Raw genomic sequence first — 26,880 nt, 5'->3', positions numbered from 1 at the left:
AATTTAAGAACGCATCAGTGAGATGAGTAATGAAAAGCAGAGTGTGTCACATTGCTACTATAAACACCAATGGCGGATGAAACAGTTTCCACATTTAGCTCATGAACATATGTTGTAGATCCACAGGAGCCCAGGAAGTGAAACTGAAGCCAACACTTGGAGCACAGGATGTATCCATAGTGAAATGAAACTCTGCACCGTCTGCATTTAAAAAGACAGGGACAGTTAAGGTAGAGGGTAAAGAAAGAATATTGGCATTGCCTGTTTCTGCAAACCACAGTTAAGTTGAATGTGGACATTTTTGCATTCTCATGGAGCAAGTGACATAACAGCGAGCGATGCACAGAGCAAGCGAAATAATATAATGAGCGACCATTATTGAAAGTTACGTGGTATGAAAGTCCGCAGTGGGTGGGTGGAAGGTTTGGTGGATGGGTCAAACAAACAGAGGACTCTCATCCACGAGTTCATGTTACGCTTCTTATGTAGTATTACTTAAGAAAGTCTGCTTATGGTGGTAGCTGTTTATTTACGCTAGTTACGTTGTTGACTGCTATCATTTTAAAATAAACCATGATGTGTTTTTTAACCTTAACTAAATAGTTTTGTGTCATTGTGTGTTTCTGCAAACGTGATACGAGGCTGATATGAAACGTGTTAACCAAAAAAGGTTTTGGTTCAGAAACGTTGACATTGCGTGGTTTGCAGAAACGTACAATGCCAATAAAGAATTCTGGAGATTGGGTAAGTGAGTAAGGAAGGGATTGCTTAATAGCCCGTATGAATAGGAGGAATGATAATAGCAAACAAAACCTGTTTCTGTGTTTATACGACCGATTGATTAAGGTTTTAAGACAGACTTGAAAAATGGTGAACCTGTCCTGTCACATTTCACTGGTTTTGACAAATTTCATGCATGCTTGCTTGTGTGTTATTTAGTCTTACTAGTGTGAGCAAAGGGGGTAATTGCATTCAAATGAGTGGCTGCAACACTTTTGATGTCTGGGGCTTTGATGCTCATGTGGAGGGAAGGGAGACGAGGTGAGGGCAGATACTAATAGGCAGAAAGAGAGAGGGGAAAGAGGAAAAAGCGGATGCCGGGATGCTTCAAGGAGATGAATTTATTAAATGATTGGTATAGAAGAAGGAAGATCAATGATGGAGATTTTAACATGAGCCCAGAGGGGTTCTTTTTTTATTTTGGTGTTTCCCGGTAATGGTCACATTGTTAGCTTATTGTTTTTTATTACCACAGTATATGAGAGCGGATGAACCACACCTGCTATCATAGATATGATATATATATTCATTTGTGTGCAAGATGTATAAACATGGCTGTGGTTTCCACTTTTCAAACATTCTGACCTGATGATGATCCAAGTAGAATCGAAACGTAGTCATTGATAAAACAATTTTGTGGCATTGAGAAAGTGTAACGGCATCATTATCATTACTTATTGAAGTGGTTAGAGGACAACATCATGGGTGTATTAGAGACACTGCAGTAATCAAAGGAAGAAACACAGATTGATAGAAGTAGATAAAAAAAGATCTTACCTTTATGTACTTGGCTCCATACGGATCAACAAACAGACCTCAGTGTAATCAGAAGGACGTCAATAAGGCTATATTTGTTTTACTGGACGTAGATGGGAATAGGTCAATAAGGAGCTGGCATACATTACAGAGAACAAGAGACAAGTAAAGAGACCAGGGTCCACTGAGTGCCACTTGTATTAAAGAGGACAAGGGAAATGTATGTTTATCTTACTGCCTGTAAACAGGAATGTTAATGTGACACGATCAACCTATATCATTCAGATTTCAGTGTGATTTGTCACATCTGGTGATTGCTACGGAGCTGGCTGAAAGTGGAGCCCAGACCACCTGTTTGAGGTTTTACACTGCATTAAATGTTGCAAACTCTCAGTGAAATGACTTCGGGTCCAGAGAAAAAAGGTCTCCTCGATCATATCAAGATGTGAAAGAACCCCAGGGCAGGTGTTAGGATGGAGTTGCTTGACAAAGTAGCTTGAGCAAAGTGAGAAAACTCCAGCTGTTGATGATTGTGGCTGACAGCTCTAAAAAAAAAAAAACCTTCAGTTCAGATTTTCATGAGGAAATAACTGAAGGCAGATAATAATGCAAAATCTATTTTAAGCTAGGGTAGGCCGTATATTTACAGGATCATTGGGCAAAAATTCCATAATATGTTTGCAGCATGTTGTAATTCAAATGGTCTTAGAGAACTTCTGCACCTCCTCTTGGCTCTGTGTTTAGGCTTCAGGAGGTCAAGCATGTTACGAAAGACGTTGGCCAATCATAGGTCATTTCAGAGAGAGGGCATTCCTATTGGCTGTTGTCGTTGGTCCCGTCAGTCCGTAAACACTTTTTTCCTTTTCCCAGCAGATGTTTTGGTCTCTTAGGAGCAACTAGATTGAAATCTGCTATTAAGATACAGCCACAACCATATAGCTCGGACCACTAAAAAATATGACATGGCCACAGGCATCGTGATCAATGTCTCTGTACGTCCCTGAATGTGACTTTGAAGAAAAAGTAAATCACAAGTTATCAAGAAATTGAGTCTAGCTTATCTTTACAAGCAAAGTGTAAAGGAATCAGTATAATTTACTGTGACATTAGAAGAAGCAAAAGTGTTTACAAAGCAAAAGCTATTTTGTCAAAATAATGTTAAAAACACCTGCAGTTGTGAGCTTCAGTTAGGATCTCTCATTGTTGGGCATAATAACAAGATGCAATTCAAATAAATGTTTGATAGAAGAATTAAATGATGTGTTTTGGTAAGCCAAGATGATGTGGAAAAGGTTGTGACTGCAGGTAATTACTTTTCTCAAATTGTTTATTTATTCTTGATGTTGATGGATTTAACTAATAAAGCAAATCAGACTTCTGTGATGAACAATTCGACAGTCACAGATTTGCTATGACAAACAATAAACCCCACTTAACTCCAATTTAAATTCATTACACTCCAAATAAAATCCAATTTGACTTTCCAAATTGGCTTATTCCTATTTAAACATGGCACATTGGGTGGAATTTGGACAGGTATTTTATTAGCCGCATGGTCTCAAGTGACACCGCAGGCTAATTTCTTTGGTTTATTAGTTTTACAAAAGCTGGAAATGTGTAGCATGACCTTGATCTGCTCTCTCAGGGGCCATGTGTATTTTGTTACAGATCTGTTGTTTTTGTCCTCCCTGGTTTGTAGCAGATTTTCTCTCTCCCGCACATATGGTATGCAGTCATCTAAAAAAAGAGTAAAGTAGACGTCCACTCGCCGTTTGCCACTCTGTATGCTCAGGAAAGGATTTTGGGAACGAGTTTTGGTATGTACGTGTTTGTGTATTAAGCTGAAGTACGCTTTGCCGAGCAACACTTTACAACCGTATGTTGTTTGAAGTTTTGAATGCAAACATGAGTAAGTAGTAGTAACATATGGTAGCAGTATTCAAATAGGAGTGTGTGTTTGCATATGCACACTTATTTTATCTTTTTGGTGTAATCACAGTCATGTACCTACCACTACAGCAGACATTCTGAGGATAAGTTTGAAATATTTTGATATCTTTATAACGGTTGTCTGACCCTGAATTGTGTTAACAATGGACTATTACCCTTTGATTTTCGACAGCCACAAACATCTCTTTCCAAGCCCAGGAAGGCCATTCAGCGGTTCACCACTCACCTGGGGTGTGTGATCTCATTACCTTCACAAGGCTCTGTGCTGTAATAATACGGGGGATATATTGTCCTGAAGGTACTGCATAAAACTCAATCTGTTGGCAGTTTTTACATCTGAGGTTTTATATTTATACCTGCATTAAGCATGAATCAATTCCACCTTTTTTTAAAAGACAAGACTCAGTTATGTTGATGAAATGTTTATTAGCAGGAGTAAAGCTTTCGAGCTATTTAATCTTAAAGAAATAAAATTCAACGATAAACTGAATATTTAATCAGTCATTAGTCATGTCACTGAATTTAAGCCTTAAAAAGTTAGACAAACATGTTATGTGCTCAGTTTTTGCTTTTAGTTTCAATTCTGAAAATTGAAAATTGAAATAATTATGTCGGGCCAGTCAGCAGGGAGTATTTAGATCATGGCACGACTTACAAAACATTTCCAAAGCCCTGTGTACGTTTTCTGTCTGTGTGATATTTAACATATTGACGTTACACATTTTGATCTTGTGCCCAAAGTGCCCCCAAATGCCAAAATTCCCTCCTAGCTCAACTCTGAACAGTGTTTGCATCAAACATCAAGCGAGAGCTGGGGGAGCTAGAGATGAGCTTTTAAACCCAATGTAAACAAAACGTTATCTGGACGTGTAAAATAAGTATATGAATGTATACATATTTGTGTGCTTGTGTGTGGAGCTGTAGAGTGGAGCTGCCCCTCGTTTTAAGGTGAGAGTCAGGTGATGTCAGTCCGCACTGTAATTTCCATTTCAGTGCACATCAGTGCAAATGTCAGTACTCATTTACTTCATCCCTAAATATACATACACACACACACACACACACACGCACACACACACACAAAAGCACACACTTGGACACAACATACTTGCGACTCCCATGTATGCACACCTATGGACACAAATGAATACCTTGATAGCACTCGATACACTTTTTAAAATCCGCTGTTTACATGTGTGAAAACAATACTTCCATTATGATTTCCCTCTTATGTCTGTCATTGTGTCCATGCCACATGCTTCGGAGTTAAACTGAAAACTAATGACAAATTTTCTGCTTTTTTCAGAGATTTGTTTTTTGTGTCTAATTTATCCAGCATCTCCTCCACGCTCGCCTGCCCTTCTTTGTGTCTCTCTCCTTCTCTGTCATCCTTTACATCAGCGCTGTGGTGCCATTCGCAGAGTAAATCCGCCGAGAGGAGGTCGTCCTTGCTCAATGCCCGGCATCACCTGTAATATCCTTGCTGGGGATGAGCGTGGTGCTGATTTGCATGATTACACAGCATCCGCAAGACAGCCAGCGCTTCATTACTCACTCCCACACACACACACACACACACACACACACACAAATGCAGGCGTAAAAACACCTACACTGAGACCCACAAGCGCACACAGATACTGTACATCAGAGTAATGCCATCTGACACTGCTTGCAGCTGAGCAGTGAGCACACATACACAATCATTGTCTCACTAGGTTTGGAAGCTCGCGTTAAAGGATGCTTAAATCTCCAGGTTTTTCAAAGGCTATCGCTTTGAGCCACATCCACCCAATTAGCATAAGAGCGCTTGCACGTTAAACCTTGCCTATCGCTGACTTGTCTGTATAATCTCACTGCTGGCGAGCATAAAAGACATTGCTGCTGGCCACAGAGCATCAGTGGACAGGTACATGACTGATCTCCGTACAAGGAAAGAGGGACAATCAATACGGAGCTATTGAAGCCCTGGATCGATGAGAGGCCAAAGGATTCACAAGGCAGAGGCCACCGCCCAACACCCTCCCAGTGCGTCATGGTGTGAGAGCAGTGCATTAAAGCTTGTAAAATGTGAGTGTGTCACAGAGAGAGAGAGACGAAGTGAGCTTTGCTCGTGGCATCTGCAGAGAAATATGCCTGAATGTCCCCTCCCTCCTGTCATAAGAGAGTAAGAGCATCCATGTGTGCATTTAACTGTCTCTAAGGTGCCAGGACAGCCCACCTTTTTGAGCACAGCATGGATCAATAACTGCTGAGCAAATGTATTGCACAGCCGGCACCTTTAGCTGGGAGACTTGTGGTCTGCCAGGAATCACAGGTTTATGGGAGATTTACACCTTTAGGTTACTTAGTGCTACACACGCCTGTGTCATTGTAAAGGAAGAGAGCAATAAAGGCAGTGCAGTTCCACTAGACTCGGATTAATATGGCATCATTCCAGTGAGGGTAAAGTATTCCGTGTGATTTGAGTGCATTCTGCAGCGCGCACAAACGTGTTTATATATTCCCTCCGTCACATGTACACCTGTGTGTTTGTACGCAACATCCCATGTCTGCATATCGTGTTGGAGCCCCTGCCTTCCGTGAACGCGCACTTGTTCTTTGAAATCACCACGGCCCAGACTGCGTTTCACAGGGCTTCTATTCAAGCAGCTGTTCCGCTTTGAAGTCCAACACGAGGCTTTTATCTTGTTATCTTGTTATTTCATTGTATTCCCCCGCGCAATACGTTGCAACATCCCGAGGGGTACAACAAATACCCAGGGCCCTCCCTCTCATCCATAACACACAGCCGACAATGACGGCAGGAGCGAGGGGAAGAAGAAAAAGGTCCATTTTGTGTTTGAACTAGAACAAAGGGGAGTTTCCAGCTGACCATATACTGTAATGACGAGCCTAATTAATCAGATGCATAATTCATGGGAGGGAAAAGTGTGCAGCGAAAGAGAAGGGGTGTGTGGGGTAAGGGAGAAGACGAGACTGCACCATCAGCATTTCCCTGGCGAGGTGAAGATGGAGGTGAATACTGGAGTGTGTCTTTGTGTGTGGCAAACATGCTGTGTGTGTGCTTGACCAACAGAAATGCCATTATGGGCAAAGAGTTTGACTGATGACATGAAAAAGATTTGTCAAGAGCTTTACTTTGACCTTATATGACAAAAGACTTACAGCAAACACAGTGAGGTGCAGACCTGTGTGCGTCTCTAGGGCGTCTTGGACTCTAAGGTGTCTAAGGCTTTGCTAATATGCAATCCATTGATCGCCATAGAGGTCAGGTATATACCAAACATCATCATCCTTTTCTTGAAGAATATTTGCAACTTAGTTGATACAACTACTGCAAGAGAAGCATACATGACCACTAATACAGACCATCCATTCCCAGAACATTCTCCAGCAAAATGCAATCTTTCATCTTCATCAAAAGGTTAAATATCCATTTTTCAATACAAGGCAAAATACTGTGTTCTTTCAACCCTGACTGATTTCAAATTCAATATGTGCATTGACGCGTGCATTCATGAACTCATTTCTCAATTCGTATTAATTGAATTTGAGAACAAATTCAATAGAATCTAATAGAATAACTTCAAGTGTAATTAATTAAAGCTGATCAACATGTAATTCAAGTCTCCTGTAACCAATAGCTAATAAAATCATAAATAATAAGAATGAGCCTGAATGAACAACAGCGGGTCAACATGAATAAACCTTGAGAACAAGAATCACTTATGACTGTCAAAGATTTGAAAAGAGCATTATGGATTCGACTTGTAATGAGAAGCCTTCGGGTGCCACCGTCTGAGATCAATAACTAAATTTAGGGGACATTGAAAACATGAATGACGCTGGAGCGCATCACAGGAGCCCCCTTGTTTATTATGCAGCTCAAATGAAGCTGACATTTGTTTGGTCACCCGTGTTATCTTTGGCTTGACATAAAAAACAGGAGAGACTTTCAGTGAAAACAGCAATCTTCTATAATGATGCTCTTTTCGTTGTTTTACATTAGTCAGCCAGACTTTGGTGGTAATTGTCATTTGTTCTGCTCCAGCTCTCCTCCAGGTTTCTCTCCCTGCTGGCTGTGCGGAGAGACTCAAAGGCCGGTCTGTTAGCTCTGTATGCAGACTCATTTTCATTCCACCTGGTGCATATTTACAGGCGCTGTGCCCACTTCTACCCCTCGTAAGTCATTCTTTGTGACTCCTACTATGTTAATGAGTTAGCTGTTTATCTGAATTCCAGAATTTGAGTGATGTGGTGCATCAAAATGAGTCCCTTTTCATTGTTTGCTCCAAAGTCCAGTCTCTCTGTCTGCGCTTCGTGTAATTCACCTTCTAAAGAAATAATGCAAGTCATCCTGCAGAAAACAAAGGTCTCCCTCCTGTTTTATCCTCTTGTCATTCTCTCTGTCCAACTATTCCTTCTTGAGCTTCCAGAGGAGGAGACAGCACATGGAACCGGCTTGTCCCCACTCCAACGCCCACAAAAGGGCTTTGATGCTCAGGTGGGAGGACTGAAAAGGTCTCGCTGACTGCCATCCTGGTTTCTGGCTCCGGGTGGCTCATCTAGGCCCAGAACTGCATACACTGCAGGAAAAAAAAAGAGGGAAAAGAAAAAGGCGAGAACATAAAGGTAGAGATAGTCAGAGAGAAAGACAGAAAGAAAGCTGCTGGGCTGTTATTTGTTGATTCTGAGCCCATTCCTGTGGTGGAGCCATCTGCTGAGGGAGGCAGTGCAAACACTGAAGCATGATTCCCTCTGGTTCCCTTATTACTATTGAGAATTTTGATGATACAATGATACAACGCGCCGGTGAGACGGCAGAATGTTTAACTGAACACAGACGGTCTAAACATGACTTGACAACTAGAAATTCCTGGACAATTTAATGCAACACAATAGAGCAGCACTATCTTTGTGAATCTGATGATTTTGTTGAGACTGTTCGAGAGGCGATGACTCAACTCTAGGGGTGCTTTTCGAGGCTTAATTAGTGGTGCTGTTGTCCTGGACAGCATTAAACTGACAGATGTATTTTGTTCCCACATGGGGCAACACGGATCATACGTAAACACTGCAGTCGCTCCTAAAGCTGCCAGTGTGCTTCTTCAGAACGGCTTGTCACTTTATATGTGGAGGTGAAGGAAGGCTCCTCTCTGGCCCTGGACCTGGATTCTGTCTCTGGGGCCAGCTGTAGTTTGTACTCGCACTGTGTAGGCAGAGGGCCTGGAAGTGATGATCGTCTTCTTTTAGCCAACTGATCTTTTCTTTTGAATAAAACTGGGGAATTAAAACTCCGTACAGGATAATAGAAATCTTTGTTTGAATAGGACATTGATTGTTATTGATATAACCCCCGTGTAGGAACAAAGGATGCACAGTCGTGTGTGTGTGTGTGCGCGCGTGTTGTGTTACTTTCTTGACAATTTGACGCAAAGCTTGAGTCTAGATTTTACATAAAATGATGCCTTTGATACTTTAGAGAAGCATTACATTTTTCTGTGAAACATTCCTTTCCATCCATCATTCTCACACGAACACTGATGACATTTGAATGATACTGTATTCGCGTAGCCTTATAGAAAGCCAGGCAGCTCAGACATATGTGTGTGAATACATGTCAGTTCATTGTTTAGACACGAGTGTCAAAGTGAAGGAATTAGCGTCACGATGACATAATTCATATGTTACTGTTTAGTCAGTGGATTGTCCACGACCACAATCAACTGGTTGCAAAGTGACACATTAGTGTCTGACTGCGCAACATAGTGAAACACTACAGCCACCGTTGGATTTATTGGGGAAACATGGTGTGATTGTGGGCGGAGTAGGTATTAAAGTATACATTAGGGCTCCAGGACTTTTGGCATACATAAAAAAGAGAAAGAAAACAACTGTATAAAACATACAATGCTGCAATTTGAGTATTTCTGCATAGCAAACATTCTGCCTGTGAGGACACCTAGTATCACCACATCACCGGCAACTATATAAAGAAAACCACTCTCAGATAGAATACCAGTGGCACAGCAGTGCAAGGAGTAATGCAATATAGTTACTAGCGCAGCACAAATGACGGATGCCTTTAGGGGAATTCAATCCGCCATCAGAACATGACTGACAGCTGACATAAGCTGTGAGTGTGTGTTGGAGTTCAGATCATTAATGAGCTAGCACACCGACGGCACTGATGAATTGCCTACTCTACTGCATAATCTACATGCTGCTCTCCCTCTCGACCTTCACTTGAGATTGACTGTGTCTACGTGAAAAAAAAAAGAGTGAAAGTAGAGAGAAGAGACGACGATCCATCTCCATTATCCTTTTTTTTCACCCTGGTTGCTTAGCGTCACATCAGGCCCACTCCCTCCATCGCGCCCCTTGTTTCCTGCTCTATCACTTTTTCATCCCCCCCCCCCTGCCATTTCAGCTCACTATCTTCCTGTTGTGTCTTCTCTCTGTTTTTCCTCTCGCTGCAACTCTCACCCTGGGGAAATACTGCTTCCCTAATGACGAACAGATTGTGTGATGCAGAGAAAATGGGATGTTAATGTTGCCTGAGTGTGACTCTGTTTAACATGACTTACTATTCTCAGGGTTCCTACCTGCTCCTGTGTGTGTGTGTGTGCGTGTGTGAGTGAGCATACATTAATAGGCACAATATGTCTCAAGAAATACTGTATCTGCACCACTTCTGTGGACTTTGTGGTTTGATCTTTCCTTGAAAATTAGATACACACTGCCACCTGCTGTTCAGTAATGCAAAGGGCCGATTCTGTGGCAAATACCTAAATCAAGATTGAGCATTATGCAGCACAATCCTCATCTGATACAGAGCAGAAAACCAAAGTCATTTCATCTATCCAACCTGCCTCATGAATCCAGCTTGCATGCATATCTGCTTTTGCCTGAAGCCAATCCATCTCCCCAGATGAGCGCTGTGTCTGGCTCTCAGACCAGGGCCTCCCCTCCATGGGTCATTATTCCATATTTCTGCTCCAGTCCCAGAAGTCAACAGACCATCTGAAGCCCACCTGCTTCTTTGGTGTTCTGAGACAGGAAGGGAGAGGACGGCGGACATTTTTTTTCACGGCAAGTGAATCTGGGGGACGACTCAGCACGAGACCTAGCAGCAGAGAGAGAGAGAGACCACAGCTGGGCCAGTCCACCTGCACAATCACACACGGTTATGTGTAACTGGTGGATCATTTGCTTGTGGAGTACAACACACAAAGATATTTATTTACACTAATTGAACTCTATTGAGACTTCATAAAACTGGTATTTCCCCACTGGCAATGGGAATAATGGGGCAAAACAAAAATGACGTTTTTTTTTTTTCAATTATAATCTTAAACTCCATAATCACAGTCTTAACCTGAGAAGAAACTTTGGACATGGCTGAGTCAGTATTGGTTTATTAAACTCAATCTGCTACTACTGTAAACTGGTCACGTAACAATAGAAACAAACTATATTCTTGCAGAGTTTAGAACACCGTTAAAACAATCTTGCGTCCTTTATTGCTTGAGATTATTTAGAGATATGTTGCTGTAGATTGATTGGTTATTAATCCGTCACACCATCTTGACCTCTCATAACACCAAGTTATGAAGTCTATTTCAGTCAGTGGTGAATCTGCAGAATTAGGGTTGTGAATTACAGTAACTATTAATTACACTCAGATGAAGAACCCCAACACACTCCTACTGCTTTCTCCACAGGCACCTGGTTTGGAAAGGTCAGTAAAAAAGAGAAACATCAGACCTGGTATGTGGGCGGTGTCGGGGAATGCACTGTACGGGTGAGGAACTTATTTTTGTGAGATGAAGAGCTGAACATAATGTACCCGACAGTCCACTGGCACAAGATGATACAAGTCACGGTTAGATTCTGCCGGGACATGATTTGCCGCGACATTACCATTTTTAGATACCAAGTATGTCGAGGTTAACAAATTACACATTTTGAAATGGACCCGTTTTCAAGCTCAATGGCATCCTTTGACTTTTTCAGCAAGACATCACATTTAAGTGTCGAGCATTAATGAGCAAGAAGCTCTACAATTGCTGATTAATGGAAATGTAATCAAGGCAGGTGGCTTTCAGCCAGGATACACTTCACCATTTGCATCCACGTCTTGCTTACTAGTTGGCAGGAACAGGACACTTCTGCATCACTCTCGCTCAATTACAAGAGGACAGGAATAAGCAACAAGCTGGAGGGGTGAACTCAGTGCATATACACAGACGTACCAGTTCAGCAACATCAAGAAACTCTACTGGGTGCTTTTGTAGCTCATAAACAGGAAAAATACTGCATTTTTTACCCGATAGCATAAAAATCAGCTCATTAAATGCACATCTAAAACTGAACTGGCGCTTCAAAAATGTATCGACAAAACCCCCAAATGACTGTGTGGTTGTGTACTAATTCAGTATAATTTGAAGGCATACTGCAGTTAGATTTCCTTTTTTAATCAAACTAACAGCATGCTGATCATTACGCTCTGTGTCTAGAAAAGATAAATTAAGCAAAGCAATTGCTTCTCTCTTTGACACGAGTAATAAAAAGATATGTCATCTACCTCTGGAACCATGTGACTGTCATATTATACGGATTAGTAGTAAAGAGAAGTCTTTCTGCATTTCACTTGCAGACATCTCGCTTTGCTTCAGTGAAGTGTTCCCGGAAACATCTTAGATCTTTTAGTGTTATAACTATTGCACAATACATTAACCGTATATGGAAAGACCAAAGTACAGGAGGAACTTCAAACAGCAAACGTACTGAAGTCTCACACTTGTGTAGATAACATGCGTTGACATTTGTGTTCTAGTGGACAGTCCCAATGGAGGGAAAAGAAACACAACAACGTTGACAAATATTTACTGTTTATTCATCGAGACAGCATGGACATTAAAAGCAGAGCAAAATTAAACGAATTGTCAGTCTTTGAAATCTTTTGATCAAAATGAAATCAGTATATTTTACAGTAAGGGGACAAGAGCAATCAATGTGAGCTCTGAGTGAGGAGAAAAGAGTCTAACATCGTACAAACGCTTTCAACCGACTTAAAAAAAGGTCAGGGAGTGAAGTGGAACCTGACAAACCAAAACAAACCACAAGCACTGTTTTTTTTTTCTTTTTATTTCATTTTCACTAAATGTCAACAAGGAGGATGTGTAAAGATCTTTCAAAATAACACAAAAACTCAGAATGAACTTCTCTAAGTTTGGTATTCAAAGTGACGCCTGGTTGACATCTAGACCAAGTAATACATCAGATGAACCACAACTACCCTCATCCAGCCCAAAGACAGACCGGTGACGGAACATGAAAATCATTGTATTTTCTTCCCCCCCCCGCTCCTCGTTTACACATGTATGGTCGTATGTTTTTAAATAAGCCACTACACATTTGTGGTTCACCTTGTTTTTAAGCAGCGAAGTGTCAGAATCAGGACGAGGTCGGCCGCGCTCTTCCACTTCTTCCTCCACCAGATATCCCGGCTTCCCCTGTTGAGCAAAAATGTTCACAAAATGCAATGTCAGTAAAGGTCCCACAACAAGTGCTTGTAGCAACGAGCAACAACTGCTGCTGCTACTGGAGCAACAGCATCTACATCACTAAATATAGCCCTCAATTTAGCCACAGAGGAAAGAGTAGATCATAAACAGACACCAATTATAATAATAATGCACAAATGTAATTTGGCCAGAACATATTGTAAATATTTGTCAGTTTCTTTATCTGTAGTATCTGATAAATCCATCTATCACCACCTTAGACCCTAATGTTTTAAAAACAGTGACAAACCTGTTTGAGATTCATTACGCCAATGCTAAAGTGCACGAGACATATTTTTGAGCAGATTCAATGACCGAACAATTGAAACATTAAACTTAAGTCCTGAACACTACGGGGAAATCTACACATAAGTGACAACTTTAGCATTTTGCATAAGTACATCAAGCAGGCCGTCTGTGCGTCACTGATATTTCTAGAAAATGACCTTCCCCCCCCAAACATATTTGAAAGTTACAAAAGAACCACAATAATAAAAAGATATACACATTCAAACTTCCAAGTTCATGTTGTGGAGAAGTACAGAATTGTTTTTTTTCTGACAGGCAACAGCATTCAGAAATGGATGTGGGTAGAGAAAGGAGTACCTGGGGTGAGTACCTGCACAGTTTGACAGTCAGAGTATCCATGATTTTTAATTTGCCCTTTTCTCATGTGGTCTCGCTCACAACACCAACGCTGTGTGAGGTATGGAAGTCAGCTGCAATTCATTTGATAAACCCTACCCTCCAGTTAGTTAGTTACGTAAGGCCCCCGTTGCTATGACACCCCCCCCAAACACACACTGCATGGCATCATCAGGCACAGTAAGCTGGACAACAAACCCATTATATGTGAGTTATGGTTACGGCAAAAATGGCTTGTTCTTCCACATACACCTTTGACTAGAGCTGAAGGTATGTCTGTGTGTTTACATGTGAGCAGGAGACATCTCCATATGTTTATATATCTATATATATATATAGATCTATATATATATATATATATAGATCTATATATATCAACATGTAAACACACAGTGGCTGAAGTTTCTTCCTATAGTGAGTGCAAATCTAAATTACTTCATTTTCCTACTTCAAAGTAAAAAGAAACAAAAAGAAACAAAATAAACAAACAGGTCAATACAGGCAGGAATATGTTTTCTGCCATTCTGTCCACAGAGACGTACATCTAGAAGTATGAAACAAACGAGGGGTACCTCCGGGCCTGTTTGCTCAGGGCTACACTGGCCTTTCCCTCTTGGGTTTGTGTGATTGCTTTCTACCTTCTTCTCACTCATCGGGCCTAGTCCTTCATCTTCAGTGCATACTTATGATGCACTATTCAAAAACAGGATAAAGATATATATATATGCACATAGTACATAAGACAAAATCATAGGCATTGAACTGAACGTAAACAGGGGGGGAGGTAGGGTGAGGGAGGGGAGATGGGGGGCTAGGGAGGGGGGGGGGGGGGTTGGGTTGAGAGCCAGGGGGGAGCGAGGAAGAGGACGCACTTACCTGAGCCTGATCTGAGGTCCTATCAGATCAGTTTTAATTGGACTGAGTGTCACCTTCAGAATGGAGGAGCTCTTGTTGGCCGTTAAGCCGAGGGGAGGCAGAGGCGGCCGCCTCCGTCTCCATCAGTTCTGCTTCTGACGAAGCCTTGATGGCAGCTGCATCGCCGTCAGAGTGCTTCTCTTTCTTAGAGCTGCTCCTCTCCTCCGTCACCTTACGGTCTGGGAAAACATCGGATATTTATATACACACACACACACACACACACCAATCAAAAAGGTAACCTTTTGCTGTGTACAGTTACGTTTTTGTACAGCGTGTGCCGTCTATTTGAAATCTGCACACACTCGAGGCCAAGAGAGTCATTTTACATGTAATAACAAACGCCATTTCCTCACCTTTGTCTTTCGATGACCGCTCTCTGTCCCGGTCTCTCTTCTCCTCCCGGTCCTTGTCCTTGTCCTTGCTGCGGCTGCGATGGCGGTGAGATTTGCGCTCTGAGCTACGCGACTTCTTCCGTTCACGACTGCGGGAGCGACGCTTTCTGTCAACGCGCTCGCGGCTGCGCCTCCTCTCCCGGTCTCTGTCCCGGCTCCTATAAAAACAGGGCGGGAAATAAGTTATTAAGGAAACAAGTAAAAAACAAAAGAGAACTCTGTTGTTTAATCATGTCTCCTTATGCAATGGCACACAAAGTTATGGTGCACATATTTGTTTTGAGGAGTCACATCAATAGGTGGGAGAATGTTCTAAATAACACCATACAAGTCAAACTCATGTTTACTCTGATGCTCCGTCCTTTTATGGTCACACGTTGCTGTCATTAGAGCACCAGGAACATGTTGGTTACTGTGGTACAGGGAGTCGTCCGTACCTGCTGCGTTTGCGCTCCCGTTCCCTGTCTTTGTCTCTGCTTCTGGACCGCCGGCGATCTCGGGATCGGCTCCTTTTCCGGTCGGATGCTCGACTGGAGTGGCGGCTGTTCGAGGCGCTTCGGCGAGTCCTCCGGTCCCTCTCCCGGTCTCTGTCTCGGTCCCGCTCTCTGTCTCTCTCCCGTTCACGCTCCTTCTCCCGCTCCTTCTCCTTTTCACGCTCCTTCTCGCGCTCCTTCTCCTTCTCTTCCTCCTCTTTGCGCTTTTTCTCCCGTTCCTCCCTTTCACGCTCGCGGTCTTCTCGGTCCTTCTTGAGCGCTGGGCTTTCATCTTGGGGTTCCTCTGAGCGACGACGTAGTTTCTCCTGACGGTAAATAAGCGAGAGGCCCCGAATTAATTATGACCAGTACATTCTAAACCAGAGGCACAACCGAAAATAGTTAAAGTGGAATAACGTCCAGGAAATCATTCACTTTCAAAAAAGAATATAGCACTGTTAATACTCTGTACACATTGTGGCTTTGATAAACACATGATGATATTTGACATAATACATTTGAACGTTTATTCTATTCTTCTAGTGTAACAGGGACCCAATAACTTCCGCTGCATGTAATCCTGTTACCTTGAGCTCCTCCACGGTGGATTTGATCTTGGCGTAGCCCATGTGTTGCTTGCCCATCAGGTGGTCATCCACTCGGGACTGTGCGTCACCCACAATGAGAAAAGCCCCACACACCTCACACACCTCCATCTGTTTCTCCTGGGCTGCAAAGCTCTCGATGGTCTGGATAAAAAGGTACAAACATTATATCATAAAACGATCTAATAAGCAGTATAGTTCAGCCTAGGAGCACAGCTGCGTGTCTGATGTGCACAGGTTTGATACTGAGGACGATTGATGCTGAATGTCAGTGAAACTGAGACTCATTTTCAGGCCAAGCTTAGTTTGACTTTGATCATTTGTATTAGAACAATAATATTACATGAGCAGTGCTTATAATCCTGAGCAGCGTCTGTGGAGTTAACTGACTCACCGAGGGGGTGGAGCTGAGCAGCTCCCTCTCCTCCTTCAGCTGCTCCACCAGCTTCATCATTCCCTGGGCCTCCTCCACTCTGCCCTCCGACCCCAGCTCCTCAATCTGAGCAAGAGCAAAACAGAGACCAGTCAGCCACGACACACAACCCAGTGCCATAACTCTGACAAATACATTTCTGAGGCGTCAATAAGATAATTTCAAAATAAGGTTTTGTAGAGAGATGATGTATTCCAGCTTTAATAATCTGGGAACGGTTATATGACAGATATTCACCTTACAGTGCATCCTGGTTCCTTCACAAATGACGATGGCTAATATGCAATAATCAATTCTAATAACATCTGTCACTTATTTGATCATATTCTTCACGAACCTGCATCACTAGGTCTTCGATCTTCTCTGTTAGAACCTGTCCCTTCTCCTCATTCTTTCCTGATGGACCGGGACCCTGAAGGAAAAAAAAATACAATGTCTCTCAGGTAAAACACACAGGCCACGTCACTGTTGGATGACAAAAAAAAGATGTATTCTTAAAAAAAAAATCGATAAAGTGATAATGAAAGAGCACAAACCCCTGCGTTCTGCTGGGCCTGGGAAAGTGCAAGGCGGGCGTGCCCTCTGCGAATCCGCCGCTCCACCTCTGCCAGGAGCGACTGCAGATAGCGCAGGAAGTCGCGCTCATAGCCCTCCTTCATGAAGCGAGAGCTTTTCTCATAGCTGGACACAGCGGGACAGAAGCAGGTTATCGTGTGGAAACACCAAGACGCACACAAGTTACGTGAGAAAGCGCAATCAGAACTTACGTTATTCTAAGATTCTCATCGTGGATTTTCTCACAAGGGCCTGGAAAAGAATTGCAAATAAAAAGGTCATTATCTTCTAATATGGAAGACTTTTAAACTATTGCTCTATTAAAAAGGAATACTTCACCCTTAACATGACAGGCGTGTTTTAAATGGTTTGATTTTGTCAAAAATGCATGTTGAAATTATTCCAGTTGTGAGAGTTTGTAAACGTGTATTTGGTAGTATTTTTGCTAGAAAAACAAAGTATTCTTTAAAAATTAAAATTATTACGTGGCGAGTAGGCTTAAATACATACACACAAATGGTAATTTAAAAGTTTGAAGTACTCCTTTAAAACATTTATATCAACATGTTCTTAACTTACCTAAGTCAGAGCGGGTGTTTGTGAATAGCTCAGCCGGGCAGAAGCCGCACAGGTAGTACCGACATACCTTCTGTAAGAGGACAGAGCAACGCAATACCAACGTTACTACAGACTCTCTCCTAACGACAGAGTTATTACATCAGTTCAGGCCATTGCATTTCTATGCTAAAAGGGGAACAAATCAGCATCAGGTCATTGCTTAAGTGGATTTAACACTACCTCGTGCTTACCCGCGTCTCATGTTATCAGTTAAACATTAACCCTTACTCAAAGCGAACAACAGGGTAACCCCAATGGAATCCACAACGTTGCAAGCCGCATTGTAAGCCAATAAAATGCTATTAGCATTAGCTGACACTGGTGCTAATTGTACTAGCGCGCGTGCCTAGATGACACTCTGCCAGCTAACGCAACCAATTTCGTGCGTTATCATTGAGATCCGGACTGTTGACAGATACCTTAATTGAGCCAACTCCCACATACTATAAAAATACATATTTGCTAGCTTAACTGTTTGATAGCTTATCGAATTGGCTAGGCTAACGTTAGCTAGAATGCTAACTTACGGTCTCGTCGTCCCATCGCACGTTGCATCGCTTCTCGTCAGGGGCCAAATTTCTATCTCGGCCCATTAACTCATCGAGTAACTGGGCTGCTGAAAGCATTTTGCCTACAAGAATGTAGTCTTAATGTAAAGTACTACGATATCTACTGAAGTAGTTATTTCTAATCAAAATGGCAGATGCTGTAACAACGCCGCCCGTTTATGGTTCTACCCATAAAGAGCCGTTTAACGAGAGGCACGTCATCTCCGTTCTTCTTCTTCTTCTTCTGGTTTCAAGCGTATTGGTGCATTGCCGCCACCTTCTGCACCGGAGTGTAGATTAGACAATAGATGACTCGATACAGTTTCTTGTCATTTTAAACTCCTGCAAAAAGGGATGGTTGTAGTTATTATAGAGTTCAACTTTTCAAAATTGAAAATTGAATTACGAAATTACCCAATTGCTGTATTTTGAAATTGTTCACAGGAAGTAGTGGTATGCCGTTATGGCTGCATTGAGGCTGACTTGACGAATTAATATCTTGCAGTTCCTCACCGTGTCCACTAGAGGGCAGTCGATGTTCTAATACTCTAAAACCGCCTTGTAGCTAAAGCTTTGATGGCGGTAACGCCCTCTAGTGGTCGCAGTGTGGAACAGCACTAGGGCTAGCTTCACGAGCCCACATGATTGTATTTTACAAGTAATATGATCACTCCATGACCATTTCTTTCACCTGCTTTTTACGCCTTAGTTTGGAGACAGTATTTTAAATGTATTCAATGTGTAGTGTAGTGTAGTACGCGTGTGCACAGAAGCTGAATTGACAAATTGAATGAGGTGCATTTATTCACTCTGACCACTGGACGGCACTGAAACCTCAATATAAATACTTTGAAGGCTTTGTTTTGGTGCACCTTGTATTGATTATTAAACAAAGTGTAAAGATAATCTTTTAGTTAGTTTATGTTTATTCAAATCTAATTGTGTCAGTTTGTTGTCTGTATTTTGAAAGTATATACCAGAAGTATTAATATGTCATAATTTCTCACAGTAACCCACTAAACATCCACATTCATCAGTGGGCATAATACAGGTATAACGGTTCTATAAAGGTATTCAGAGTTATGTTTGATCATATTGTGTCTATGAAGCTGAAGTGACAGTTATGTTTACAGCAGAGTGTGTTCACTGCCCTCTAGTGGTCATATTCAGGAAATGCAACACAATATTGAAATAATAGGACTAGTAACTGTTAATACAAGTTCAATCGTTATCATTAATACAAATAAAACCATAAGTTTAGGTTATAATCAATTAACTGTTTTACCGTTTTAACAGTGTATCATTTTCCTTTTTGGAGACCAGTGCTACAAACAAACTACCACTTCCGGTGATTACTTTCAAAATAAACTGAAAAACTGAAGCAATTGAAACTATCAAAAAACTAGAGAGTACACAACTCCACATTCATCCATGGTAATAATAAAGATATGTGTCATATCACATCATATCCCGTGTCATTTACTTACATTCAGTATTCAGAAAAACATATTGTATCTGGTCTGGACGGGAAATGTTGTTACCCACTGGTTGCATGGTTGCCGATAACAAGTGTGTGGTATTAACAGTGATTTCACATTTTATTTCTCAGGGTTATTTATTCAGCGACAAAGACTGTGGACTGGATAATGTCACATGGTGTACATAAAGTTAAGTGGCAACACCTAAACTGTTCTATAATTTTAATATAGTTTTTCTTTTTGAAAACCAGTGCGACCAACAAACCACCACTTCCGGTTATTACTTTCAAAATAAACAGAAAAAAACTGACCCAATTGAAACTAATTATCAGTAAAGATGGATCATGTTCACTTTTGTTTTCTTTCAAGTGGTCCTGATTAGAGGGTACTCAGATATGTATTATTATCCCGTGTCCTTTACGTACATTCAGAATTTAGAAAAACATATTTGATGTGGTCTGGAGGGGAAATTTTGTTGTTACCCACTGGTTGCATGGTTACCGAGTTGCAAGTGTGTGGTATTAACAGTGATTTCCCCTTTTATTCACAGGGTTATTTATTTAGGATAATGTCACTTTTTCTTTTTTTTTTACATAAAGTTAAGTGTCAGATAACTGAAAGTATTCAGAGGGGAACACACATGTGTGCCCACTGTTGTTACATCTAAAGATGTCCCCCGATGAGGCGGTGGTGTTTTCTGCAGCCCAATGACGGAGCTCTGATACCGCTGATACATTGAATGAGTGCACTGAGTGTTGGCAGTGGCACTATAACGAGATTTAACAACAGAGATAAATGGCGAAAGGGCGGAACCTGCAGTGTAAACGCCAAAGATCCAACACGAAGTCGCATTAGCCGAAGCGATTTGCTGCCACAAGCTAGCACCAAAGACTGCTAGCACCTCGCTAAGCTAAGCCAGTAGGTAAGGTTAGCCGGGGTAGCTAATGCTAGCTGGCAAGCGTATCTCTAGTGGACGTGTGTGCCATCGGTGGGAAGAATTGTCGGCCGACTGCACTTGACAACTCAATCCGACCGGCTGTTGTGTATCCTATGGTCTCGCAGCGCTAGTTGCCTGTGTCAAAATGTCCACCACCTCGTTGGATAAAGAATTACAGGAGCGGCTGAGAGAGGCGTCTGCCATCGGGGACATCGACGAAGTGCAGACATTGGTGGAGAGTGGAGTAAATGTAAACTCTCAGAACGAAATAAACGGCTGGTGAGTGTTTGGACGAGTACACCATGTCTCCACCGCGTTAACGAGCAAGATGACAAGTGTTGGTTTGCTGCACAGATCTGTTAATAACGCTTATTGAAAAGTTCAGTGCAGCCAAGTGCGTTGTGGCAGGGATTACAGCTAAGCAGGGTCATCTTATTAGGCAGAGCACGGCTTAGTTAGCTGGACATGCAACTTTTTAACTTGTCTATTCAAACAGTAATACACGCTCTACTACCTAGTATTTTGGGATGGTTTGAAATATAAAGTGCCATTATTCTAGTCAAGTAAATCAGCGGTCACTGTGAAGTTTAATACGATGTGAATTGGCACATCATTGCTCCAGTCGGGAACCTGCTAAACTTGTTCTCATTGCCACTGATTTGATTAAATAACACACTATAAACAAACACAACAGCATGCCAGGATTACGTATTAGGATATTAGGTCCAAACTATCTTCCATATGCAGGACGTTTCTTTCAAGGTGTAGATAAAATGATTGTAAAACATTGTGATTCTCCGCTGTTTAGGTGGTGTGTTTGGCTCCTGACTTCCTAGTTCAATACTCAGCCTGTGTGATAATAGGTGGAACTATATGAATGTCAGTCTGAACTCCAGTTTAGACCGGCACCATCTTATATATATATATATATATATATATATATATATATATATATATATATATATATATATATTATATTTAATGTCATTTTATCAGTATATGGACGTTTTGGTTCACTAAACTTTGTCCCCTCTCCAATAATCTCACCATACAGGACCTGCCTGCACTGGGCATGCAAGAGGAACCATAAGCACATAGTGTCCTACTTACTCAGTTATGGAGCAGACAAAGAAATCCTCACGGCTAAGGATGAGTTGGCCTCGCAACTTACATCCAAGCCGGAGATCAAACGGCTTTTAGGAGGTGAGCTACACATTTCCTTCCCACTTGTTTCTGTCACATCATTATAGAAGTAATTTGTTGTTACTTGCGTGTGATTTATCTGTTGATGTAATGTAGAGATTATAACTTCAGGTGTTGATGGTTATAAGTGAACGGCTGTTCATGTTTTTTTTTTTATGCACATTATTACTGCAGTTGAAGTGGAGGACGTGCCTGAAGTCAAGGAGCCCGAGTTGCCAATCATCCCCAACTACCTGTCTAACCCGGCCTTCATGTATTCCAAGATGGATAAATCAGAGATCATCCTGGCACGGCACCTTACACAGAATGGTTCTGGAGAAGACGCGGAGGACACGCACAGCGATTCACCCTCCCTCTCCCCGACTCACGAGCCTCACAAAACCCAGAGCCTGTTCTGTGACGGCCCCACATCTCCCCCAAACCCCTCCACCCACAGCCCAGCCCACGGGGATCTCATCCCTGTGACTGAGCAAAATGGCGTGTCGCCCAGCCCGGCCTCGTCCCACCACCACGCTGCCGTTAACTGCACGGTGCCCATGGACCTGTCGGTCGAGCCGCACCTCGTCAACCATGCCGACTACCCGCATGCGGTGGCACAAAACGGCACCGTGTGCTCGCCGCCGTTGGCCTCGCCCAGCCCCAGCTTGGCCAGCAGCAGTGGGAGCCAGGTCCAGGCCCCGGGGGCCAACGCTAACCCAACTATGAGCAGGCAGCAGTCCATCCCACAGCAGCTGAGCTACGGCCAGGCCGGTGGGCCCATGGCGGCCTTCCAGCCTTTCTTCTTCACCAGCACCTTCCCTGTCAACGTGCAAGGTGAGAGAGTTATCAGTTGCATTGTGTTACGATGACGAGCTTTGCTTCATACTCGAGCCACGGGTAAACAGCTGTTAGCCTGGCTCTACGCCAACCAGCACCTCTAAATGACGGTAATCAACACTTTATATGTTCACAAACAGAAAGGCAAAACAATGTTTTTGTCATTGACTCCAATGACGTACAGTGACTAAACACTCCTTCAGGCTTTGTGCTCATTAGAGTAAAAAAAACCTTCTAAAAATAAGAGCACCGACCTGACAGCAATCTCTTTGTGTGTGCTGGCAGCCACCTTGTCAAACCAGAAATGGTTGTCAGTGGATGTTCTCACAGGCTCACGAGCAAAAACTATCTTCCACAGCGACTTTTACCTTTTTGGCTGCGTCCATCATCTTATTTAAGATCTTTGTTAAAGAAGAGGTGTTGCTCTGGTCCTTTCCTCTAGAGTTGGTGCTGAAGGTGCGTATCCAGAACCCCAACACTCGGGAGAACGACTTCATTGAGGTGGAGCTGGACCGCCAGGAGCTCACCTATCGCTCCCTTCTTAGGGTCTGTTGCCGAGAGTTGGATATCAGCACCGAGCACGTGGAGAAGATCCGCAAGCTGCCGAACACCATGCTGAGAAAGGTATGGTAGAGAAAAATACAGTATGGTGGCCCTATGAGCTGCAAACCATTTGTAATCGCTGCACAATTAATAAAATGAGCTTTCTATTCTAAGCGAGCACAAGAAAAATCAAATTCACTCGCTTATTATGACCTAAAAGCAAACTGACACGTTTCAAAAAGGGCTTTCTGTACTGTTTCTTCAAGTTGTTATTGATTTAACTGTCTTTTTCCGTCCAGGACAAGGACGTAGCTCGGCTGCAGGACTTTCAGGAGCTTGAGGTTGTGTTGGAGAAAGCAGAGGGCCTGTCCCTGTTCTCTGGGACTGGGGGCCTAACAGACAGACCCTGCTACAACATGAAGGCCTCCCGCCTCACCTACTAGAGCTACCACAGAGCCGGAGGTCTCCCCGCTTACGATGGGCTTCTGTAGCTGCCCTCCAAGCAACCATAACTAGTTGCCCGCCCAGGTCCCTTGTAACAGCTTTGTCCAGCTTTGGTGTTTCGCCAATTTCCTAACTGGGATTTGTTATTTCAAGTTCAGTAGCTATTGTCCTCCTCTGGCACCTCCTGCCGCTTTAGTGTACCCAACCAGTTGTAAGCGATTACTGATGCATGGTGTCCTCGATTATGTGCGAAAGTATTTGGGCCCCCCTTTCTCCTTTCTTTATTTCTTGCTCTCCTCCCACTGCACTTTGTGCCAAGGCTCCAGTGGGACAACAGAGGGAGGCATTGGCTTGTCTTCCTTACGGACCGGACTTGAATGGGATTCTGTAACAGCCTCATTGGGACACGTCCCCGTACAGACTGTGGTCATAGAGGAAAAGACCTGATCTGATGAGTCAAAGAGCAGAGGACGACAGGAAGGATTTACGTGACTCTTGCCACTAAGTTCATCGCCGGTCCTCAGAGTAGGACAAGTTGGACTTGCACACAGCAACTTGAATTTCTAGGAAATTGGCGCGTAGAGTGTTTCTCAGATGTTCTAGCTGGCATACACACTTTCATACATGCTGTAGGCATAAACCTTAGTGTCTTTCCTGCAGAGGGAATCACATACTAATTCTAAGGTGGAGGTAATCTCTCACCAGGTGAGATGACGGTATCTTTGGACTAATAGTACTTCTATACATACAGTCTGCTGTCATCTGTATCCACACAAGGATGGACACATTTGAGGAGCAGTACTGGTTCCCCTCCATGTTTAAATCATTCAGTCACTGTGGAACCAAAATAATTGGTTTTGTTTGAATTGTTCTCTTTTCATGTCGGACACAAATTTATACCTAGGAGATAAATGTGCAGCAACTCATTTTTTTTTTTTTTTTTCTACAGTGCATCCGCACTTCTGTCTGCAGGTTGTGCTATTAGGTTCAGTCAGCAGAATACTTAAAAAAACTGTCAACTGTGAAGTATTTATTTTTATTGTTTGATTTATATTGATTCCTACTAACGGAGCGAGACCAATGCGCTTTAGAGTGGCGAGGCTTGAGTCCTGGTAAAGGTTTTGCGTGTGTGTGGGTGTGTGTGTGTGTGTGTGTGTGTGTGTGAGTTCATTTCAGTTGCTGTCACTCTGTTTAACTGTGATTAGAATCAAAACCAAAAACTAATCTAGCCAGCAAAGATACTAACTGCAGGATAAACTATCACTGCTTCAGAGGAGAATGCAGCCTTGTTAGAGTCGTGAAGTGAAGAGGAAAGAAATAAGATTCAGCAAACGGCATGATGGTCTGTGTATGTGACGCTTGATTTTATGATTGAGCGCGTCCTTGTTCTTCCAGCACTGACGGAAATTCTTATTAATGATTATTTCTAATTATTATTTTGGTTGCCGTGTGTCAACTAAGGCTGTCTATATGGTGACTAGATTTCTTTAAAATATCCATATATGGCCTCAGTTCTTTTTTTTTAATTTAAGCCGTTTTTTAATGTAAATTCTTTCTTTTCGGTTGCTTAATCAGAAGTGTTGCTGTTGGACTTAAATGGAGACTGACGAGATGACTACACTGACAAACATTCTTGTGCTGTACATTAAGAGTTTTAACAGGTCAAGAGGCACAGCCATGTTGTGTCGGGACGGTTCATGCTGCTTTCATCAACACTTTGTGTTCCCTTTTTAAAGTTCTCAATGCTGGGGCTCCTTTACTTTTCAGCAGTGCAGTAGGCGGCCACTACACATCTCCTACAATCAGAAAGTTCCTTACCCAGTGGTAACTGTTTACTGTCGAAATGTACACCTGACGCTCTTACTGCATTTGTATGTTTTTCAGATATATTTTGTATTCTTTCTTTTAACCAGGTAGGCCTGTTGTGTTTGTGTCAAAAAGTCTTAACGTAGAGCGAGAAAGAGTTCAGCTTATGGGATGAAAAGTCCTGGGACGCTGCTGTTGAAGCAAAGTGCAATGTGGTGGAGTAGGTTTCCAGAAAGGTTTGCTGTGAGAAGAAAGGACTACCAAGAGTGCTTATTTTTCTGTTCCCAGCTATGTTAAATGCTTTATTAAGTTGTGCCACATGTTTAAAGCAGGAGTTTGGGACTGTGTGTGGAGAGAACATCCCCCTGGCCTTATGGTGTCCTGGGTGAGTGAGAGCAGTATGTTTTGAAAATGGTTTTTTTATAGGATCTCCTTTGGTTCTGTGGAAAGCAGATAACTAACATTGTATTTGTTGAGTTGCTTATTGTTCTAGAAAACGCAGAATACAGTTTGACTTAACCTATGCATTCAGAGTCTGATATTTTTATATACAGTGCGTCCTGTGCACTCGTAGAAACGATCTTCACTGTTTGACTTCTTTCGTTCTGGAGACCTGTGTGTGTGTTCTTTGATAAAGCATGGTGAATTACTTCCCTCTTTCTCTCTGACCTCGTCTTCTAAATTCACATTATGTCCATCTGACTAATTGAAGTAACTTTTGATGTAATGAGCTTGAGTAGCTATCTTAATGCTCACTATAAATTAAGGGAGCAGTTACATGTTTTGTCTGGTTTTTGCTGCAGGTCTTCCTTTGTTTGTACCTGCATGTGTGGATGTTAAGGTACACTCCCCAATAACTCATTGAGATGTATCTTTAAACCAACAGCCAGTAGAGGGAGCAGAAGAGCACATATTGGCATCAGCCACATCGGTATTGCCACTTGAATTCATAATAAGAGGATAGCTTTTTTTTTTTTCTGCTTTTTTTGCTTGGATTTAATTGAATATAAAACATATTTTAAAACTTGCTGCTTAAATACTGGTCCATGTTTTATGTTTATACCGAAAACCCCGCTGTCAGGATGTCTCTGTAGAAGCCAGAAGATGCACCTTCAGTGCTCAAGCTCTTTAATAAGAGCTATCATTCAGGTCCACATGTAGTATCTGAACTAACAGTGATTCTGTTTGAAGAAAATTGTCTTCATTTTTATGATTTGGTCTGCTTGAAAGTACATTTTTCTAGCCATTAAAGATTTCACCTGAATAAAAAATAATAAGTGAAAATTGCACACCTTTTATAAAGGTCCAACCTGCACACTGACTAATAAACCATAACCCTGAATAATAGTTTTTGAAATATCCTATTTACTTAAATATATAACTGATGAAGAATCCAACCACATTATTT

General features: G+C 42.2%; 2 protein-coding genes across 3 annotated transcripts; one reads left to right on the top strand and one right to left on the bottom strand.

Moving 5' to 3' along the window:
• Window positions 1-12,388: 12,388 nt before the first annotated feature.
• luc7l3 (LUC7-like 3 pre-mRNA splicing factor) lies at window positions 12,389-18,428 on the bottom strand. Of its 2 annotated transcripts, XM_079177151.1 has the most exons (11): window positions 18,225-18,428; window positions 17,659-17,728; window positions 17,292-17,331; window positions 17,061-17,205; window positions 16,862-16,936; window positions 16,486-16,590; window positions 16,074-16,235; window positions 15,451-15,812; window positions 14,975-15,171; window positions 14,580-14,797; window positions 12,389-13,007 (listed from the first exon to the last, which is right to left on the bottom strand). In XM_079177151.1, the coding sequence occupies exons 1-10, from the start codon at window positions 18,321-18,323 to the stop codon at window positions 14,613-14,615; spliced, it is 1,440 nt and encodes a 479-aa protein (XP_079033277.1). In that variant the 5' UTR covers window positions 18,324-18,428; the 3' UTR covers window positions 12,389-13,007; window positions 14,580-14,612. The 2 variants fall into 2 exon arrangements, with proteins under 2 accessions (XP_079033277.1, XP_079033276.1); XM_079177150.1 differs by having other exon boundaries at window positions 12,389-14,797.
• Window positions 18,429-20,554: 2,126 nt separating this feature from the next.
• On the top strand, window positions 20,555-26,118 carry ankrd40 (ankyrin repeat domain 40). Its single transcript, XM_079178202.1, has 5 exons — window positions 20,555-20,939; window positions 21,715-21,863; window positions 22,038-22,676; window positions 23,122-23,303; window positions 23,522-26,118. Exons 1-5 carry the CDS (start codon window positions 20,806-20,808, stop codon window positions 23,663-23,665), a joined length of 1,248 nt encoding a protein of 415 aa, XP_079034328.1. The 5' UTR covers window positions 20,555-20,805; the 3' UTR covers window positions 23,666-26,118.
• The last annotated feature ends 762 nt before the right edge of the window (window positions 26,119-26,880 follow it).

Source organism: Pholis gunnellus (genome assembly GCF_910591455.1).
Source record: "Pholis gunnellus genome assembly, chromosome: 17".
NCBI classification, from domain to species: Eukaryota; Metazoa; Chordata; class Actinopteri; order Perciformes; family Pholidae; genus Pholis; species Pholis gunnellus.
This window is presented reverse-complemented; position numbering and strand designations above follow the sequence as displayed.

Excerpts from the sequence above, each read along its gene's own strand:
- luc7l3 (XM_079177150.1), bottom strand. The coding sequence starts at position 18,323 with ATGCTTTCAGCAGCCCAGTTACTCGATGAGTTAATGGGCCGAGATAGA. Across the intron at positions 17,729-18,224 it reads TGCGATGGGACGACGAGACC|AAGGTATGTCGGTACTACCT; the intron begins GTAAGTTAGCAT and ends GTCCTCTTACAG. Across the intron at positions 15,172-15,450 it reads CGGGAGCGCAAACGCAGCAG|GAGCCGGGACAGAGACCGGG; the intron begins GTACGGACGACT and ends CTGTTTTTATAG.
- ankrd40 (XM_079178202.1), top strand. The coding sequence starts at position 20,806 with ATGTCCACCACCTCGTTGGATAAAGAATTACAGGAGCGGCTGAGAGAG. Across the intron at positions 21,864-22,037 it reads GATCAAACGGCTTTTAGGAG|TTGAAGTGGAGGACGTGCCT; the intron begins GTGAGCTACACA and ends TTATTACTGCAG. Across the intron at positions 22,677-23,121 it reads CTTCCCTGTCAACGTGCAAG|AGTTGGTGCTGAAGGTGCGT; the intron begins GTGAGAGAGTTA and ends CCTTTCCTCTAG.